Raw genomic sequence first — 21,844 nt, 5'->3', positions numbered from 1 at the left:
CTGCTGAGTGGCAGGCAAACCCTCACCGCGACCGCGTATCTAAACTGAGGATCGTACCTTTGGAGAATTCTTGGTCCCACGTATGTATTACCATAGCTAAGTTTAAGCAAAATTTTCTGGCATGTGTCCTGGTTTCAACATATGGAGAGCTCTAATTTATCTGTGGTCTCGGGGTACGCCACAGATATACAAGCTTGAATCCTATTTGAGAAGATATTTAGCGGAAGCTTAAATCATTGACTCTGAAGTTTTTAAACCCTCTGATTTCATAGCATGTGACAATACATCTCTGTGGAGCAAAATCAAAATACAGAAAGCCTCGATTTGTTTTGACTGTATCTCTACCAGCAATTTTTTTTTATCTGTTCAGATCATGCCTGGAGAATAAACAAAATCCCAATATGCTCAGACCAGGCTGTGAAATGCAAACTTCTATCTGATCTAAAATTCAGAATTCTGAAGACAAAAGGAGCTACAAGTTGGCAATACTGGCAAAATGTCAACGCAGTGATTTAAACATAAGTCTCCTGGATGGGAGGAGAAGAAAGAGGTTGAGACAAATGTAAGCTCTTGCCACGAGCTTTGGGTCACTCAGTGAAGCCATGGCTGTGGCCACACAGTGCCCCTCCTGCAATTCAGCTGCGGGGCTTGTACTTAAACACCCCTGCTAGCCAGCGTGCTCCTTTCCTACCCTTGCTAATCCCCTTCTTGTCCAGCTCTGATGAAAACTTCCAGGGTGCAGGAGAAGTTTTCCCCTTCCAGATGGAGTATGCACACCACATTGCCTTCGCCTATGAAATCCAGTACAGTACTGAGAAAGTTCCCGGGTAAGTCTGGCAGTACCGATCTTTAGGAAATCCTGTCACACTTCATTGCATTCCCCCCCTTTAACTGTGCGTTTTTAGAAAAGTTTTTAAAGGAAAGAACATTTACAGCTTCACCTACTCATCGATCTATAGTTGCTGCGTAATTTTATTTCTCATTTCCTAAACACACAGCTCTTCTCCAGTCCTATGTACTACCTGTATCTTAACAGATGAAAAATATAGATGTAATTCACCAGTTCTTTCAGTATTCTGGAATGGAAATTATTAATTCCCTTTGATTTTACAAAGATAAACTCATTTACTGTTGCTTTCACTGGTTATTTCTATTTCAATACCACCCTGTACATTATCTGTCCTCCCTTTGCCACCATGCTAACATAATCATCTCTACTGAAAAATGAGGGAAAGCACCAAGCCATATCTAGACTATCTTTAATATCCACCCTCACAAGATTGCAGCTCTCTCTCCCTTTTTCTGTCCCTTTTACGTAGCTGAAGAGTGTTTTGCTATTTGTTATTTCTTCTGTAAAGCCCAGCTCAGCTTGGCTTTGGAAATTCTCACTTTATCTCCAAACCTCTTGACCTCTGAGACTTGGTGCTGATCAGACAACTGGGAAGGAAAGGGTGCAAGGGAGGGGAGAGATGTCTCTTGCATATTCCTAATGGCGTTGCATACATACATTTTATTTTAGAGCCACACCCTACAATTTCTTCTCTTTTTTGATGTTCAGATTTCTGCCAGTGGTTGCTAATGATGCCACAATCATTAATTTCAAATAGATTTAGAATTTCTATATATATTTATATCTGCAAGCTTCTCCCACTAGCTGTTTCCCTCAGTTATGAAATTTTGCTCTTCTGGGGAAAAAAAAGGTAACAAAACAAAAAACTTAGCAACTCTTATTTCCTCAAGAAACATAAAAGGAAGGTATCTGTGATCACTCTGTTGAAGGTTATTTGGTGTTATGAGCCTTCCATAGTGTCCTCATCGCTTACGGAGAAATTCTAAAAATTCCAAAACATCCTCATAAAAACAGAACAGCGTAACACATCTTATCGACACATTAGCTACTTGATGAAGAATGTCAACTACCACATGAGAACACCCATGATGTAATATTACTAATAGGCTGCGTTCTCCAGCATCCATGCAAGTAGCTAAAACCCCCCCATGATGACATTTCCACAGATTTCTGGAATGCCTGCCCTTCCCCTCTCACAACAGGACTCCAGCAATCCACTACAGAAGCCCAGTGCTAGCCCAGGGAAACCACCTTTGCAAACCTTTAAAAAACCCTATCTTTTTAAACAAACATAACCCACTTTTTCAAGTTATTATATCATTAATATCCAGTAGTACACCAGCAGGCGTCTAGTCTGAGTTCTCTTTCCTCACAGCATACAACATTCAAGCTCTTATTTCCAGTGATGAATTCACCCAATTCAAGTTCTGTCCAGATGCTCCTACTTCTTCCCTTCTCTTGCAGCAGTTTGTGGCAGGTCTGCATCCATGCTTCAGCTTTTCCTTAGGGACAACACTCCACCACAGAGCAGATCAAGCCCAACCCTAGCAGCACTGTGTCATCGACACCTGACTTTCTCAGCAGCTTGGAGTTTTCTCTGCTAACCAAATTACTACTAATGTTTCTATATCCACTGTTCTAGCCCAATTTTTTCCCACTTTACTCCTCTTGCACTGATTATACATATATATATATATATACACACATATAATGTATAGGAGATACACAAGTTTCCTCCAATCTTCCCTCATTTCTCAGTTTAAAGTCCTTCTTCCAGATGTGTCAGCACCAACTTGAGGCCAGTGTCCCAGCTAGACATCTTTAGACATCTCTTTCATCCAGCTGCACAGTAATGCCTGGTGCTTCAAAACATCCCTTGTACAGTTACAAGTGATAGGCTGATCACCATTGCTCCATCGTTCATCCACTCTCTTATCCCACTGGAACATAAAGGAAATTTCCAAACATCTTAAAGACACTTTATATCAAAGGAGAAATACATCTGCCACTGGCTTTATGTTCCTTGCTCCTACATGCATGCCATATGATCAGCAGACTGTTTCCAAAATGAAAATGTCTGGCATAGTCCCGCTGAAAGACCAGCTCAACCAGGAAGCTATAACAAGGCCAGCGCTACATCCACAGTAAGGAGCCAAACCTTGTGGCATTACGTTTCCTCAGGTGAGCATGGATCCATACGAAGAGAGGGTGGCTCCCCTTGAACCCTTCCCAGATCCATTCAGATTATACTGGAACTTTGGAGAAAGAACTGCCCAGCTACAGCCCTCTCTGTAGGCCAACAGGCTGAGAGAGAAGCCCTGGCTATCTTTTCCCTTTATCAGTCAGATGAATCGGAGAGGGCTACAGAAGCAGGGAGGGCAATTATTTCCTTCCCATGAACAGAAAAACATGTTACTCCTCAATCTCAGTCTCCTCTTCTCCTGGAGGAATACAGCCCTGGGCTGCACTTGATGACCAAGACAATTACATGTCATTACGTATGATTTCATTATATATCTTTGCTATAAAGACTGCTATGGTCAGACAGCTTCCTAACGACAGGCTTGCTAGAAGATACAGACCCTAGAGCACACAAAGGACAAACACATGCAGTTATGCATTGCATTTAACATCTCCTCATCGTAGGCGTCCCTCGCTTTCAAAGCAAACCCACTTCCATGGATGCAAACCAGAGATAAGCTGCTATGGTTTAATTGATTATAACCATAATCCTTCACGGGAGTGCTTATTCTTACTCAGTGTTTAGAGTGATTTTGTCTGTGTATAGCCAAAAGAGAAGAAACTTTATGTCATGTTTGTGATGCACCAAGCACAGACCAGCCCACAACCCGCTGAGCTGCTCCACAAAATGCAATGCAGTGACAGAGAAGTCCTAACCTGAGTTCAGGTATGACAAATCTAGCAACACACACCACCGATGCCACAGAGGTACTCCCAGCCCTGCATTTTCCTACCAGTAGGGCAAGAGCATTGCAGTGAGAAGGAATTTGTCTATTTTTGACCATAACTACTGAAGACAGAAACAAACACAAACCTTCTCAGCGCAACCAGTATTTGTGCTGGCTTACTAGTGGCAAAGGAAGGAGGAAAAAAAAAAAAAAAAGAAATAAAAGAGACTGTTTTAACAAGCAAAGGAGGTAAAACTTCCAGAAAGCAGGTTGTCCTCAGCAGATTGATTCCACAGGTCAGACAGCTCAGCAAAGGTAGGCACAGCCTTTCACCCCCAGGATAAAGCAAAAGTAACCAAATACTGAAACTGTGCCTCAAAACAGTAGTTCAGCAAGTTAAGAGAGACATGATTGTGAGATGCTAGTTATAAAAGGTCAGAGGAAACAGTCACATGCTCTAAAGCTGGTCCTGGGCAACAATTTGGATTCAGAACACAAGCAGGCAAACTCTGATTTAGCATGTAATTAAGAAATCCTCTTTGAATTATGCAACTTCCATTCACTTCTTCAGAAGATATGAGAACTCTGCAATCACTTGCCAAGTTTGATCCCAACACGCCATGGGGCAAAAGGAGACCCTAAACTGTCATATTCTATTTAAATCATATGCAGGCTAAAGTGAGTGCGATTGCTTGGTATATTAAATTACTACTAGTGTGTTGATATTTCCTCATGAACAATCTATGGCTCTGAATTATTTATTGAGGAGGAAGTGGCTTTTGAAGTGAGCATTACTTCGCTCTCGGAGCTAATGCTCGAATACGATAAAAATAGTTGCCAAGAGAAAAAGGAAATTAAAAAAGACAGTCCCACGACTGACGGTGCCCAGATTTTACCTGATTCCTTCATGCATCGCTTCTTTTTGTGAAGTCCACACGCTAATACGATGTTTCCCTAAAAAACAGTTAAGATGTGGGACAGCCTGTGTCAGGAAATTGCTTGCAACAAATCACAGAGACGTACACCTTCAGTGACGGCAACCAACAGGACTCCCAGACTATTCCCACGGCTTTGTGCTTCCTTGCCTCTAGAATCCAATACTGCTCGTAGAAATGCGCTTCAAGGGAGCCGCAGAGCAGCGCTCCTCTGGCATCAAGGGTGGTACATCACAGAACCGAAGAGCTTTGGGGTGTAGTGGAGCTGAAGGACACTTATCTGAGCATGGAGTGACTGCAGGAACAGGGAGAAGGACTTAACTCGCTGGTCCTTCAAGTTCTCAGACACATTTTTCAAACCCTTGCCCCCCTCAACAGGAGTCTTCACAGGTTTCTGAGGATGGGGAATTGAAAACACGGACGAAGCAGCGGCAGACTCCCACATAGTAAGATAAATCCAGTGTGACACATTCTGCATTATGACCAAATTAGAATTTATTTGGTCAAAGAGTTATTCTCACAATAAAGTGCACTCTTGAGTGACAGCTGCAATATTTGAACTCAAAACAATTACTTGAAATGAACATAAATCATTCTTCTGACTTCCCTTCTCCCTCCCCATAACTATTAAGGTTGCTATTCATGAAGAACTCTCCGAAGAACAATTTATGGCATGCCATTAGAAGACTTTTCTATCATATTTCTATTGTTTATTTATTTGCAAATAGTTTATATACACTAGACATGTATCAAATCTTTCTGTAAATTTTCTGTGAACAGATTTGAATGTTGAGTTTATTCTTATTTCAAGGTTATTCTTCGGTTTTCAAGGTGCTGAAGTTAATTTCTTTAATAACCAATCCTTTGTGTCTACTAATTACAAATATCCAAAACAATTTGCTATTTAAATCATATGTCATTGCTCCTGATCCTTCATTGGATGAGTAATGAAATTAAGTAATACCCACATGAATCGTGAATATTACTACTGAATAGGAAATTAAGGTTTTGATTAATATTCTGTCACTCAGGCTTAAAATACACCTTCCATAAGTATTTGCACTAATAAAGCTCAAGCTCAAAAAAAATCAGTACAAGTCATTAACACAGTCAAACTGAATTCATAAGTGAACTTCAAAAGAATACTTGTAAGGTTTTTTATGATGATGGTTATGAACAGTGTCCTTTTAAGTTGGACTCCTATATTAGTGCTAGCTGTCAAATAAAGCTACTGGCCATCTTTCCTCCTTAGGTGCTGGTATAAAATTAAAAATTAGGTATATAGGTTTTGCTGAGGTATTGAAAACACCTGTGTTAATAGAAGTTGGTAATGTAAACCCCAATTGTTTCAAAGCTCAATGAATCATTTTATGGAAATTTAAGGTCCTTTAAGACACACCATTACATTAAAAAATTCTGAAATATTATACTTTTTCTTGTAATATGCTTCCATTTCTTACTTAAAGTAGCCATTAGGAACATTTTTTTTATGTCATTACTGAAATATACCTAATTCAGCTGACAGTCAACATTTTTCAAAACGTTCTTCCTATCCAGTACTTTCTGCACTTAAAGAAAGCCAATCAGAGAACCTGGTACTTAATAAATAGAAAGGTATGAGTGTATCATTTCGGTTGTTGTTACAGAAATCTCTCATTCACAAAACACTGCAAATAACATTGATAACTTACTAATATGAATTCTGCAGCAGTAGGCTGTACACAAGTCTGGTACCTGTCCTGTTAAAGGACTTTAACCCTGAGGAGGAGTTCTGGCTCTTATCACAGAAGGCACAGACTCCCTTGTCAGAATCCACACGCTGTGTAACAAAGAGATGGGCAGCATAGGACTAGCCAGACTCAAGGAGAAGGACTGAGCCCAGGTCTGGAATTGACTTTGAGATGAGTTAGGAAAGGCACCTGCTCAAAACCACCACTCTGTTTTGATCATGCTCTTAAACCACAAGTAGCACCAACTCCTCATTACTTGTACTACAGAAGCATCCCCAAAACCTGCCCGTGATATCAGCCTCCTGCTGTGCTGGGAAGTTTTCAAAGGAATGGGAAGATCTTTCTTCCAAACCGCTTACCACCTTCCTGACACAGATGATGCTGGAAACTGTCAGCACGCTTCGCTGGAAGAGGAAAGGAGACACAAAGACCAAAGACCCGCTCTAGGCTGTCTGAGGCAAGTCCCCCCTGAAGAACCCCCCACAGCCCAAACCACACGTTGGTCATGAGCCCAGCTATACTTTTACACTGGTGAGTGTAAAACTCCCGCAAATGCACCAAACAAGCCCAAATTCTCAAATTCTCAGTCTACCTGACAGCATCTCAACAACAGGTCCAGCCTGGCAAGGGAACGGGTCATTTCAACTGCAGCCTTCTCAACTCCTCGCCTTTTATGCTCTGCTTACCCGAACCCATCAGTAGGCTCTACAAGGGGCTGAGTTGGCCTCTTCAGAGGCAAAACTTAGGGATGGATGGTGGGGCGGCTCGTTTTGAACCCTTTGCTAGTTTCCTCAGCAGCCCTCTTGATTTAATCCAGCCACACAGAAACCACACTAATTAATTTTTTAAGTCAACTGGATCATTAATGGAATAGCTCTGCCTCAGAAGTGACACTAACAGAATGCAGACAGGTTACTGAAAAACATACTTCTCCAATCTTTTAGGTACAGAAAAAGATAATGAATGGCATACTTAAGGACCAAACACAGCCCTTAGTTCAGTAAGGTAATTTTCATACTCTGTTATCATGAGTTCTTAATTAACCTGTGTGGTAAAAATTTCTAACAAATGGTTGTTGATTGTAAATGCAATCCCTCCTTTTGACACACGCATTAGTGCACTATTGTAGAAGTTCAAAGCCATTATTATTGAGTTGTCTCAGTCGCATTAATTATCCTCTGCACTGTATTTGGCTTCACTTGGGTAAACCTTCTTTAATTGCCCAGTCTTTACTTACAGAACATCTTTGTTTAATATACTATGAACTCTGTTTATATTTATGCTTTTTCCAATAATTCTGTCTTGAATGTAGTTTCCACCGTTACTCCTGGAAATGTTCTACACTCAGCCTATTTGTCTGCTGTCACCCGTACATGTCATTGGTTTTGAAGCTGAAATGTCCAGTGCTTGGAAGCTTTGGGCTGAAGTTGATTCTAGCACCTCCACTATGTTTAAAAAAAATTCCTAACCCTTGTTACCCAGGTCATTTTTTTTCCCACAGCATGTTGGATACAGTTTATAAAGCAAACTAACAACCGAGGAAAACAGCACAAGAGAGGAGGTGATGAGCTAATTTAAAGCAGCAGTGGGTAGATGAAAGGAATAGGGTGAAGGACAGAACTTTTTAAGCTGTATAGCATATTACGGGCATAATAAGCATAAACCCTTGAGGAAAGAAATCCTTAAAATATTGAAGTCTTTCTTTAATACCCCAATGATGTCCATTATGGAGAGACGTTCATGTTTTCAACATGTTTAACTTAAAATATGTTTTGACAGGAACATTGAAATGATAATTTGTTTTGAATTGTTTCCACCTAGATAATCTTCCACCTAAGTATCTCAAAGTATGTTACAAGAATTAAGCTTCATAATATGCATAGAACAACTAGACTGCAAATAGGTAGTAAATAACTAAAGGATAACATTTTCAGAAGTATGCACTGCTTTTGACTGCCCAAACTGAGCCATTTTAAATCTCCTTCCCCTTTTAAGAAATTAAAAAAAAAAAAAATGGTAATAACCTCCACTCCAATAAAAGTAAAAGGGAGATATAGTTCTTCATTTCTGAAGCTCAGACAGTAAAAAAAGCAACCAAAATTATGCATACTGAAAACCTGGGTTCCACTTGCTGCGGAGCTTGTGGTGAGCTGGTAGAAAAGAAGTCGGGACACGAAGGTAGTGTTTTATTTTAGCCACAAAACTGTGTTTCTTATGTTGATAAAAATCAACTATAAAAACGCTACCAGGGAATCAACTCAGAGCAAGAACCAGGAACTCGAGCATTTTTTAAATTTCTGTTTAATTCACTTTTGCAAGAGACAGCAGAGGAAAAGGGTGAAACTACTACTGAGTGACACATCAAAAACACCTTTCCTCTTCCTCTTTTTCTAAGGTTGACTACATATGACAGGGAAAGGCTGATGAAAAAATGAATAAACCAATCCTCCAGCTAATTCAGGTCATCTAGAGTGATTCCCATAAGCTAAGCAGGCAATTCCATGTAGATCTGTATTATGGTGCTGTTCGTGGTTATGCTACACATGAAAGATGAATGTTTGAAAATAGAAATATTGGCGGCGTATTTTTAGGATGAGAGGTTAAAAGGTGGGGAAAAAAAAAATTAATTAAGCAATAAAAAAGAAAGACAGGGAAATCTGTGTTTGGTCGCATTTGAAGGACCCGAGTATTAGGTCTGGCTCTCTGGCCTCACAAACATGACATTTCTGTCAGCACAATGATGCAGCTCCAGCAGGAAGGACAGTCGGTGTCCCAATCCAGTCTCGCCTAAGCCTTGGTGCAGAAAGCACTGGGGGAGACAGGATCTGAGTCCTCACAGCTGGGAAGGGCAGTGGGCTCGGATCTCCTAAAACCTGAGCAAATACTCTCATCACAAGGGACACTTCCCCTGTAGCATAAAACAAGGCAGAGTCAGTAACACTTGTTGGGGGCCTAAGCTCATCATCGCTCGAAAGGCAGGTTTAAACAACGCTAGCCAACTGGACCCACTACGGGATTTTGGTGCCACTCCATCCTCCCTTCTGCTTTGCAATGGGCTCAAATGAGAAAGAGGAACTCAGGCCGCGTGTGCTGGGGAGGTTCTGGACACAGCCAAAACGCAGAAATACAAGTCCCTAGAACACTTTCAAGTTGAACATCATGGCCTGTTATATTTAAGTTCCCCAAGAAACTTCCTAACAAGGCTGTTGAGCCCAAATTTCTAGATCACATTTTCAGGTCTATATGCCTGAAGAACATCTAAATTCTGCTTTGCGGATCTAAGTCCTATTTTAGATCTGTCTCACGAAGATTTCCATATAAAGTGAGCGTATAAAAGATGAGGGCTGAAGAAAAATAAGAGACACAACTCCACTCTCTTTAAGATAAAAAAGACTACACATTTATAATGACAAAGTTTATCATTCCACACTAGCCACTATTAAACTATGAAAGTATCACCACAGAGGCTGTTTTCTATGCACATAGAGGTCCCTCTATAGAGAATCGAAGTCTAGAGCTTGATCTTCTAAGGTACTTTCCTTGGACCTGCTGGAACTAATCTACTGATCCTATGCACCGCACATGGAAAAACACCACTCAAAGAAGCTGGCAGGATACACGAAAACATCCCATTGAAGTGAGTAATGTTGAAAACTGGCACTGCTAATCTTCATTCTTAAGGGCAGAAATCAATCTGATATCTATCAGCTGATAGAGATAAGGAAAACTGTCCTTCCATCTGTACGTTAATTCACTTTTTGTTCACCGTAAACCATCTGCACCTTTCTCTAAAGCAGCTGGTACCAGTCCTTGGTACATTAGTCTTGCCTAAGTCACACCTTACTATTTTAGAAGAACAAGAAGTTACTTTTGTTGTCACATCATTGGCTGCCAAACTCCCGTTGAAAACACCCCACGAAACAGTCTCGCTCCATTTGCTCCAACTCGTGATATCAAATCATTTGTAACTGATAGCGTCAACCACCCCCACTGATTATCCTTGCCAATCAAAAAGATTTATATGGCTCACCATACCAACCTTATACCATGAACACAGTGAATATCACAAGCACGTTGCCAAAAGAAAAGTAAGGAAAATAATAACATAGTAGAGTCATTATTTTATCTTTGGGGGGAAAAATAACATTATTACCCATTTCAGCCATTCAGGGAGGGAAACAGAACAGGAGGGAGAGTGGTGAGAAACCACTTCAGCAATCAGAGACCACAGGGAGATGGTAATTCACGTTATGGTTGTCAGAAAATTCAGGCAAAATCTCTTGAAAAAAATATACACCCAAGACCTATTATTTCTTAATTCTAAAATTTATGAAAAGATACTTGAGTACTCTCTTCCCAGTAAACTGATACCGTACATCTGTATTTATCATTTTGCAGAGGATTACTCACTGCAATCAAGAGTTTATCTGACATTTTCTCTGTGTATCTAACATTTTCACGGTGAGTTTGCCCAGCTCTACAACTTTTTTTTTTTTTTTGTCTTGCCTCCTTCTCCAGTCTTCTCAAGTAGCCACTTAGAAAATTACTCAAATAATCTCTCTTTGGTCAGTGGATGAAGGGAAGTAAACTGGAGTTAGGAACACAGTGTACAAGGATTAACTGGTATTCCTGTGCCTTTTCAGAACCTGCTTCCTTTCATATGCTCCCCCAATTCTCCCTCATGTTGTCTTTTATATCAGCCTCCTTTCATTTTAAAAATCAAACAAACCAAACCAGTTCTTTTTATAGCCTGTTTGCCACTTCCACTCCTAGCTGTCTACTCAACACAATGTATACAACTGACAGCTCTGCTAAAGCGGACAAAAATGGCACCGCTTTGTAAACACACTTTAACAACCACAAATTTCTACTGTACCTTGAAATGCAAGCAAAAGAGCTATTGATTTTGTCTGTGCCTGATAGAGTCCTCCCAAACAACCTGTTTACTGAAAGTCACTGTTGTGATTAATCTGATGTATATTAAAAGCTACTTAATCGGAACACAGAGATGGAAGAACGAGCTAACACTGTTATACGTGCCATAGGAATTGATTTCATTTTCATTTTTACTAGAACTTTTGTATCTCTGTAGGACGGACAAATACTAAGGACTAAGCCAGCTGACAGGGAGAGCCCTCTTCCCAACAAGGTAAACAGTGATGTAAATAACCTGAAGATACGGAACAGGATAACTAAAGCTATAGGTCATGCTGCGATGTTACACTTTCTTGCTCTCCCACAGGAGATGTGGACATGCAAACTGACGTTCCAGCACTAAATACTTTCCCTGATGTACATAACACAGAAATTTTAGCCAAAAAAACTGCTGGGCATCAGAGAACTCTAGAACACTATCTATCCACAGTGACAGGAAACCCTCTGAAACAGAAACCCTTAAAATAGTATAGATTTTCCACTGTTTTGGAAAAAGCCAAATGTAAATTCTTCCCATATCTAAGTTTCTAGAAAGCATTCTGTGTCTCAAATATTAGTTCTCCTACTAAGCCAAACGAGCAATCAGAAATGTTAGTGCTTAAGCAGTCCTTTTAAAATCTGGAAACTTATGTAACCGATAAATATTCTCTATAGAGAGAACCCTTGTTAATTATTAAAGTACAGTATCTTTCTTCTAAAGCACATCAGCATCTTTTACATGTAGCTTAGGTTATTAGAATAAACTGAATACCAAATCTGATTTGTATGCAGACTTGTAAGAGGTTTTTAAGAACATAGTAAAGCTTCACTTTCGCCTTTCCAAAAAAATTATGAAAGGCACAGCCTTCATTTGCATATCACTGTCTTCAGAAACAGAAGAAAACACATTGATTATTTATTCTGCTGAATCTATTAGCAAAAGTTTAAATGTACTCAGGCCACCTACAGGGTGGGCTGCCCAGGCTAATCCTGCTTTCTGAGAATAAGACTTCAATTCCTACTTCTGACAGCCTATCACCTTTCCTGAGTCCTAAAGACACAGCAAGGAAAACAGTTCGCCAGTAGGACTTCAACTCAAGCAGTAACTCGGTAAAAGAAATATGGTATTGCTGAGCGGTAGCATTTCGCTCCACTAAGAGTCAGATGGGGAGGATATGCAATAATCTTGTCTAGGAAACAGCTATGATTCATAAATTTGGACTTAACGTGACAAATTATCTGACAGATTTCAAAACAGTGAGAAAAACTGGTGTCAGATTGAGATATTATCGCATCTCAGTGTGAAGTCCAATGGCAGCTGGAATTATTGACCACCTAACTACACTGAACTCCTACACTACGACTGAACAAAAGTGTCAAAACCACGATGTAGAGCCCAAGTGTGAAAACCAATGAACCTATTTAAGGGTGGCATTGAGCTGATTTAAAGACTGATGATGTTTTTCTTAAGCTGAACTACCTTGCTCACAGTTCCAGCTTAGGGGCCCAGCCATGCTTAATAATGAGCACCTGAGGAAGTCATAAGGACTTCACAAACACAGTGCAGACACCATTTCCCCATTTTTTTTTTCTTGGAAACTGTAAGAGCATCAATAGATCGCAGAGGTGAAGTTTATGAGCGCAGGCAGTGAAATTTCTTTGGTGGATGATCACCAGAGGGACCGCAAGTCACACTGCTTCCAGAATCTAGCATCACCTCCACAACCTACCTCCAACTCTTTTTTTTTTCCTTTTTTCTTTTTTTTTTTTTTTCTTTTTCTCCTCCAAATAATAACCAGGAAGAAAAAGGAAGACAATGATTTCTTAGTATTACACATAAACAGATATAGCTAAACCATAGCATCACTTCTCAGGGAACCAGACCCACTTTGGAACAGGTACCTGCCCTGGAGAAGTGCCACCTGGAAGGGCCAGAAATTAACCTGGCATCTCCTCCTCCTCCTCCGCCAGGTGGATTCCCACACAGCTAGCTAATCTCAGCCAAAACCCCTCACTCTGTTGAAAGGGATATACTTAATCATCTCGGTATCATCTGAGCTAGCCAGAAATAATTTTAAAGGGTAATTTCCAGTCCTCCTCTTCCCAATGATTCACCCTTCCTCTGGCCTTGCTGGCTACAGAAACTTGACAGTTCCCTTTCAGGCATTTCGACTGCAGCCTTTCAGCCAAAATGACAGCCACTGTGGGAACCTCCAAGCACTCTGAGCGCCAAGGCAGCCTGCTCACACCATTCCCCTTCAAGGCACCACAGCTGTCTCAGGGAGCTACTTCTTGCTTTCCAAACACCACAAGATGGGCACCATCAAGTCCTCTAGTCTCCTCCTCTCACCCGCCCAGTTTCCCACAACCCATGCGCCCCCCAGGGCTGGCTCTCAGGTCCCCTTTACCCAGTTTCAGGAGCACGGCTCTCCGATCTGGCCAGCCCAAAGGAATCTCGTCCAGAGAAGCAGCGTTCAAGGAAACAAACCAGCTCCACAAATGCCAAGCGAACGCCACTACCTCTTGCATCCAAGTCCTGCTATTCACCGTGAGATCTGAAAGCCAGGGCTAAGCTTGGGAAGCTTAGTGAATCAAAGGGATGCTCAAGAGCAGTGTTTGCATATCTTCATGCCAGGCTCGAAGGGCAATAGTTTATTTAAATCTACTGGCCCATATACCTCTACATAGTCTTTACAGACTATAAATTAAAACCACCACGTCCCTCTTTTTTCCTTTCAATGGAATACAAAGACCCCGTCCATTACACCCTTCTTGTGCTCCCCAGTTTGCTAACAAAACGTTGTGTCTCTCACAGCGCTAACTTGGAAGAACAGGGCTCCATAGTTTGGCTCCCATGCCCATGTATTGGTAAAAAAGCAGAACACACTGGAAGTATGGATAAGGAAACCTATCTGTATCTATCTCTGAAGGCAGAATCTCACCAGTGATCATATTTTAATATGAAATTAGCTGCCAACAAAGGCCTAGTATCTGCATTCAGCTGTGGCAAGCAACTCCTCAGAGACTTCACTGGAATTTTAACTGAGGGACAGTGTTAACAGGAAGTCTGTGAACATCCAACTCCCTAAAAAAACACCCATATATATATTTATATGCTCATTCTTGAAAACAGAAGAATTGAGTCTTTTAAAATTTGTGGGGAAAAAATAGTTATACCGATTTCAAAAGAAAAAGACGCATTTTTATTCAGAACTGATTGGCAGCTTAGCTGCTCCTGCAGCTCCTCTTCTTCACACTCTAGGAAAAAAAAAATGATTTAGTCATTTCAGATTGCTTATTTCCAGCATTGTTCCATGCCACATTAAAGACCTCATTCATTTCCCATTAGCACATTTTAGTTAAAATTAACACATAATAATTTTCAATGATCTGGCTTTCAGTGTATTTGTAAACATAAATTAATCTAGAATGTAAGACAAGGAAAAGCTTTAGAATAGTTAAAAATCATCCTGACAGAACTAATCATTAAAACCACATTTTTAAACTTTTTTTTTTTAATCCAAGAACACTGGGATTGCCAGTTGTACCCCCTCCTCCTCATGATGGTTTCCTTTAAATAAGCAGTTGACCCAGTTCCCCCAAAACCTTTGGCAACGGGACAAATAAAGGGAAACTGAAGACCTCAAATATCAGTTCAACATTGTAAGAGGGAACAGAGGACAGCGAGCACCAAATGAAAGCATAATGAGCACCAATCCCATTATATTGGGAACCAGGCACAAGCAAACCTCCCTTCTCACTCCCCACTATCCTTGCCCTTATGCAAAATCTCAGTTCTTGCCCCTAGGGCTCCTTGTCGGCAGAGAAACAACAGAAATATTACTGATGCTTTTGCTTGGGGGGATTCAACACAGTAAGTAACAGAAAACTGAAGTGTAGGAGAGCTTTAACCAGGGCCAAAAGAGCAGAGAAGGGAAAACTGAAAGCTGGGAGAAGACACACACAGAGGCACAGAACAAAGGGTAACACAGGGCAGAAGTTTTAGACTATTCAGCAACAGAGCTCCGTTTTTCCAGAAAATTTCTACAGATCGTGTTAGATCTGCTGCTATGCTCACGTACAGAGTTTCTTGGGGGCTGATGGGACCTCTCCTTTTTGGTGCTGATGATTAGTTTTAGATGACTATAAAGATTCTCCCTTAAGAGGGATATACCTAGGGAATTAAAATGAAGTCACTTCAATCCATTATGAAGTGCTGATACGCAAGTGACCATGTAATTTGTATGTCTGTGGAAAACTGCAAATAAATACAATTAAGTTACTGACAGACAAACAGTACTATGGCTCTGTTTCACTGAAAAAGAAGCATAACAGGCTAAAACATAAACAATGCCCTAACACACCTTGTCAATTTAACATTCTGGTAGTCTTATGCTACTGCACATAAAACATGTAGAAAAGCCACATATGATCAAAAGAAGCCCAGATAGCTTTAAATATAGAGGACTAGGTGCTCTTGCAGGGAGCAAATCTTATGTTAAAAGAGATCGTGCTCCATGGAAAAGCAAGCAGATGGAGCGCTCTAAATCCCAGCCACCTCATCTGACAAGTGCTGCAGTGTATCAGATCGCACCCTGCTCCACCCAAAGCCCTGCTCTTTGTGTTCTCCAGTACAGTCATGACCTCAGACTTTGTAAAACTCTCTTCTATATCTCTCTGATAAACAGAGTTTATCTTCTATATGGGCGAGCACCAACATGAATTATTTCTATGTACAGTTTAAGCCACTGTACTCCTGTCTCTACAGCATCAGGACTAAATATCACATAAACTCAGCTCATTCAGAAAGTCCTAAATTTAACTTTTGTTCAGCCATGGAGGTAGAGCATACAAGCACACAAGACCCAGAACAAAGCATCGCTTTTAATTCAAAATTCTGTTTCCCTCTCAAGTTGTGTCATAGTTAATAGTGAGCACACCTGTAACTTGAGGTTAGTTTCACAACTTTAGAAAACTGTATTTTTTATAATAAAACAAAGAGTCTGGAAAGTGAAAAATAATTACGGCATCCCAAGATCTTTGCCCTATTATCTGGCAGCACTTGGATTCCTTGATGCTTGAAGGCCACAAGCAGAACTAAGCTGTACCAGACACTGCACTAATGCACAGCAGAAGTCCCTGTCCAAAAGGGTGGGACAGAGATTAAAAACGCCAGTTACAAGTTTAGAGTAACAATGAATTAAACTCTCTAATGAAGTAATTGTGAAAACCTGGTGTTTCCAGAACAGAAACACAGGAGAATTCCTTTCCACCCATCAGACAAGAGCCCCCAAAAGTATTTTCAGCTGTTGCTTTAGTGCACAGCCGCACTGCATGACCTCCTTCAGCAGAGCGCCTACCTTCTACGGTTTTAGGTGGAAATTTTCACTCCTTATACACCGCGTCCTGAGCTCTGCACTTTTCAGGCAACGCTAAATGTATTTGCAGGACATTCGGCCTCCATATAATGTGCTTAAAATAAAGTAAAGCGTTACTTTTGCAAACTATGATGTCACCTCCCTCTCCAGCAAGCGCCTTCCAACACCTACTCCAGCGCATCCTCTCCGTAACGCGCATCGCATTCGCTTGCGGATGTTTTCGAGAGCGGCTACTCCGAAGTTGGGGTCCGAAGACGTCCCTTTACCACCCCGCACCTCTACGGTCCGCACACGCGTAGCGAGGGGCGCACCGCACGCGGCGCGGTTACACACCAGCATCCAAACACACCAGCGGCGCGGTCGGGAGCAGTTTCTGCCACGAAACTCTTCGCTCTCAGCGAAGTTCCCCGCAGGCGGCACCGCTGCCCCGGCCGCAAGGGAGGAGCGCGGCAGACGCGCGTTACCGGGTGTTCCCCCACCCCCGGTCCCCTTCCCTCGCTGACCCTTCGGCACAGCTTTCCCAGGAGGGTCCGGACACCCCGCTCGGTCGCGGCGCCTCCACCCCCCACCCCGGGGCGGCAACGGGCGCGCCGGGGCTCCCCTCGACGGACCGCGACACCCCGCGCTCGGGGCCACTCACGGCCGTGCTGGGGGTGTGGTGAGGACACCCCAGAGCCTCCCTCACAGGGCGGGGCGCGCTGTCCCGAGGAGGGACCCCGGGGACACACACAGGACACCCACGGGGGGCCGCTCGTCGTGCGCGATCCCGCCCGCGGCCGGGGTTTCCCGCCCCGCCCCGCTCCTCACCTCCAGACCTGCCCGAGCTGCAGGACGTGGACGAGCGACTGGAGGAGCCAGATGCAGAAGGCGCAGGACGCCGACCTGCCGCCACCGCGGGGACCGGCGGCGGCGGCGGCGCTGCCGGTGCTGCTGTTGGTGGCGTTGCTCTTGCTGGCGGTGGACGCCTGCCGCTGCGGCGTGCAGGGGCGAGCGGCGTCGATGTCCGCGGCCGCCGAGCCGCTGCTCACCAGCAGCTTGCTCTCGGCGGCGGGGCAGTGCCCGGCGGCGGCGGCGGCGGCGCTGGAGCCGTCCTCGGCGCTGAAGTCGTGGGCGAACCAGCGAAAGCTGAAGACCTGTACGGAGAGGGAGCCCAGCAGCACGAAGAAAAGGGTGAGCCCGAACCACCACCGCTGGCCCCGCAGGTAGTAGTCGACCGCCAGCCAGATATCGGTACCCACGTCCGCGAAGTACACGGCCAGGGCGGCCAGGATCCAGAGGCAGTCCCACAGCGAGTAGCGCCGCTGCTCCCTGCCCAGCCGCAGGCACAAGGAGGACGAGCCCCCCCCCGAGCCCCGGGAGCCCCCGCCGCCGCCCCCGCCGTCTCCTCCTCTGCCGCCGCCGCAGCAGCAGCAGCAGCAGCAGCGGGAGCCGCCGCCCGAGCCGTCCCCGCCGCCGCCGCCGCTGCAGCACCCGCCCCCGGGCGCTTCGTCGTCGTCGCTGCCGCCGCCCGGCCCGGCGCCGGCAGGTAGCCCCGGGGCCAGCGCCTGTACGGAGCCCGAGTGCTCGGAGTTCTGCAGCGGCGTGAAAGCCACCTCGCCTCCCTTCTTCATCTTCCGCCGCCCGTCCGACTTCGCGGCCATGATGCCTCCCTCAGCCCCGCCGGAGAGCCGAGCGGGAGCAGCGAGCGCTCCTTTATCCCGCCCTCCCCCTGCTCCTCCTCCTCCGCCTCCTGCCTCCCGCCCTCCGCCGCCGCCGCAGCAGCGGACCCGCCGCTCCCCGCGTCCCCTGTCCTCGCCGGGCTGCGCTCCCGCGGGCGGCTCCTCCGCCGGGGGCCCGCTCCCGCAGCGCCTCCTGCCTGCGGAGAGAACCGCGCTCAGCCCGCCCGCCCCGCCGCTGTCTCCGCGGGGGCCGGCGGTACCGGGGATGCCGCCGCGCTCTTCCCGAGCCGGGAGCAGACAGGGCAGCGCTGCCCGGAGCAGCGCATCCCTCCCCCGCCTCCCCGCCCGCCTCCGCCCGCACCCGCCGCCGCCACCACCCAGCTGACTGACGCCGGGAAAGAGGATGACCTCATCCCTCTTCCCTCGCTGCCGCCGCCCCCCGCCCGGCACCGGCACCGGCACTGGCGCAGGGGCGGGGAAGGGGGCGCTCGGCCGCCGGGAGGGAAGGGCCCGGCGCGGCCCCGGGGGTGCGGAGCACGGTCCTGCGGCGGGGGGAGGCGGTGGCTCGGCCGCCCGGCCTGGGGAGGTGGGTGCGGCGGCGGCGGGGAGGTGGCTGCTCCGTGGGGCCGAGGGAGCGGGTCGGCGGGGAGAGGTGGGGTGTGGCCGGCACACCCCACCCCCCCACCTCGGGGCTGCGGGAGCCGTGTAGCTCCGCTGCCGCCCCCACCCCCCCACCTCGGTGTCCTCGGCGCGGTGTGGGGTGAGTCTGCCCCGCCGGCGGAACGCGGGTGGGTGCGGACGGGGCGGTGAGGAGGGCGGCGACCCCCACCCCGGACCGGAGGGAGCCGCTGCCGCCGCTGCCCCAGCGCGGTGACGGGGTCCGGTAGCGGCGGGGATGCCCAGTCGTAACGCCCGGCGCGCAGAGCGGGAGGCACCGGCCGGCACCCGCGTAGCTGCGCTGAAACACACACACACACACACCCCCCCCCCCCGAACCCGGCAAGTCCCCTCGCCCGTCCCGTAGGCCACGGTGCCGTAGTTGCCCGAACTTTGTGACTGCGAGGTGTAATTCCCGAATCGTGCCGTGACTCACGCTCTTCTCAGAGGCGTTTGGGGGAAGGTGAGGAAACACCGTTTTGTTCCGCCACCCGGCGAAATCGCATTTTATGCATCAAATTCACGAAGCGAGCTCACGATGCCTTTCACCGCCCCCTTTCCCCGCAGCACCGGCTGCCCCCGGAGCGCGGCCGCTCCGCTCCGAGCTCGCTCGGGTGGTTCGGTGGCAGAGCTGGCCCCGCCGGCGGCTCTCAGCTTCGGGGGGAGCCGTGGGAGGGGAACTGCCCCGGGGGGAGCCCTCCTGGGGGAAAGCCGCCCGGGGTGGAGCCGTCGAGGGGAGCCGGCCGGGGGGGGGAGCCGTCCCGGGAGGGAGCCGTCCCGGGGGGAGCCGTCGCGGGCTGCCCCGCGGAGCACGGCGGGGGACGAAGCAGATGTACAGTGGCTACCCGGTCCCCGAAGACCACCAGCCCCCTGCCCCCGGGAGTCAGCCGGGCAGCGATGCTCAGCTGCCGGGCGCAGAGCTCGGGGTGCGGGTGGGGAAGGCCGTTTGCCACCCACCCCACCCTTGGCCCTGCTGCCCTCTCTGTCGTCCTGCCTCTGCAGTCGTGCGGGGTGAGCAACTGGTTGACCTCTTTGACTTCCCCCCCCCCCCCCCCCCCCTTCTGGAATATTTTATAAGGATGCTCTCTCCCTCCGTGAAATAGAGCCATGAGGTAGGGCAACCACGTTGCTGGAGTATCTTAATAGGAATGCTGGTGAGAGTGTGATAGGGCACTGTTACATTACGCTGTGTGACTAAATATATGCCGTTCAACTTCATTAATTAAAGAGAGGCAGTCATATGGGCAGCTGAAAAATCCGCCTTCGAACTCTGAAATGTACATGGTAAGTATAAAGTTGCCTTTTGGAAATTAGCTTTTACTGATGTGTGTACCCCAGATTTCAAGAAAAGACTGCAGCATGCATTGCTGTGTTACTCAAAGAGTGCTAAGCACGCAGAAATCAAACTTTGAGAGGTGAAGAGCACACGTACAACTAATTTGGCTCGTTATTTTGCATGTTATCACACATTATAAGAGTCTTTAATTACATCATCACATAGTAGTTCTTAATGCACATTTGCTCTGCAATCTCTGTTACAGTGGTATAGCTGTACTTTTGTTTCTGCTCCTTTTGTAACCCCATATTAATTTTGTTCTCATTACAATCCATATGATCTTTATTGCCTTAGATTTTTAATGCAAATTGCTTCTTTCTCAAGGTATCTTTTAATATTTGTCAGCACCTATATATAATACAATATATTCAGTTAAGATTACCTTGTCAGCAGAGGTGCTTAATAATGAAGCTAATTTAGCTGCAAGTTGGTGGTTTATATATACCAACAAGTTGCCAGTGTTACTCTATTTATAGTTACATCTTTAATAAAATGGTTTAGTGTGCACTTTAAGTTACTTTAATTGAGTCTGTTTGATATATACAGGTCTAAAAGATGCTACAAATTTGTAATGGAGGCTATAGCATGATACACAAGTGGTGGGCGGAGGAACAACAGTGCTCCTAGAGCTGAAATCCTGACCTAAACTACTGGGGCTGGCGGTGGGGTAAGGCAGTAAGAGGTGTCACATTCAAGAGGGAGGGAGTAAAATGGAGAGGATCAGGGTCCAACATACTAAAGAGGCAGAAGGCGCCTCTGAGCAGTGCAGTAGATACTTAAGAGCATAAAAGGTGTCAGACTGGTACATCGTTTTCAGAGGTCGTGACAGCCTGCTTCAGGCTACCCTGCTGCTGGCCAGCTTGGAGGAGGCGACTGCTGGGGCCAAGTGTCCCCTGCATCCGCCCCATCCCCCAGATGGGGGACACATTTGCTGGTACATTTACCCATTTACCCACTTCACTCGGGGGTAGAATTTGACCAAAGGGATTGATCCATCGCCCAGGAAGACTCCACCACAGCGGGCTTTAGATCAGACCCATAAATCTGAAAGGTGTGCGGTTTGCCAGATATTTTGTTGTGATCAGGAGTTTTACACTTTCTTCCCTGTATTTTGCTGTTTCGTCTCATTCCCCTGCTTTCCTCTTGTCTCCTCTCCCCTTTTTTTGTTTTCTTTTGTTTGGTTGGTTTGGTTTTCTCTTCTTGGATTCAGCTACTGTTGCATTTGAGAGGGGAATAGTATTCTTTCCCACTGGTTTTCATGTTAACAATAGCTGTCTCTTAAATGAAGCCAGTGCAATAGATGAACATTTAAACTTAAATTAAATTTAAGGCTGTTTGATACTTCCAAAGGAATGTCTTCTGTTTTGTGCTCTCACCTAAAAGATAACAAATGGAAAGGATCCCAAACAATATGTAAGTGCTGAAGAAATTGCTTCCAAGAAACACAACCAAATTTCCTCTTTGTTAGGCTGGCGTA

At 45.7% G+C, this 21,844-nt stretch overlaps 1 protein-coding gene across 1 annotated transcript in view; it reads right to left on the bottom strand.

The window, feature by feature from the left end:
* The window catches only part of XKR4 (XK related 4), a 211,329-nt gene extending 192,973 nt beyond the window's left edge, over positions 1 to 18,356 (bottom strand). The window contains exon 1 of the mRNA XM_086472713.1: positions 17,524 to 18,356. Coding sequence (XP_086328839.1) covers positions 17,524 to 18,356 — 833 coding nt within the window. The remainder of the gene's footprint in view (positions 1 to 17,523) is intronic.
* Between the last annotated feature and the right edge of the window lie 3,488 nt (positions 18,357 to 21,844).

The sequence above is a fragment of the Leptosomus discolor genome, chromosome 13 (genome assembly GCF_034619465.1).
Source record: "Leptosomus discolor isolate bLepDis1 chromosome 13, bLepDis1.hap2, whole genome shotgun sequence".
Lineage (NCBI taxonomy): Eukaryota > Metazoa > Chordata > Aves > Leptosomiformes > Leptosomidae > Leptosomus > Leptosomus discolor.
Note: the sequence above shows the minus strand (reverse complement) of the source record. Positions and strands in the feature narration are given on the sequence as shown.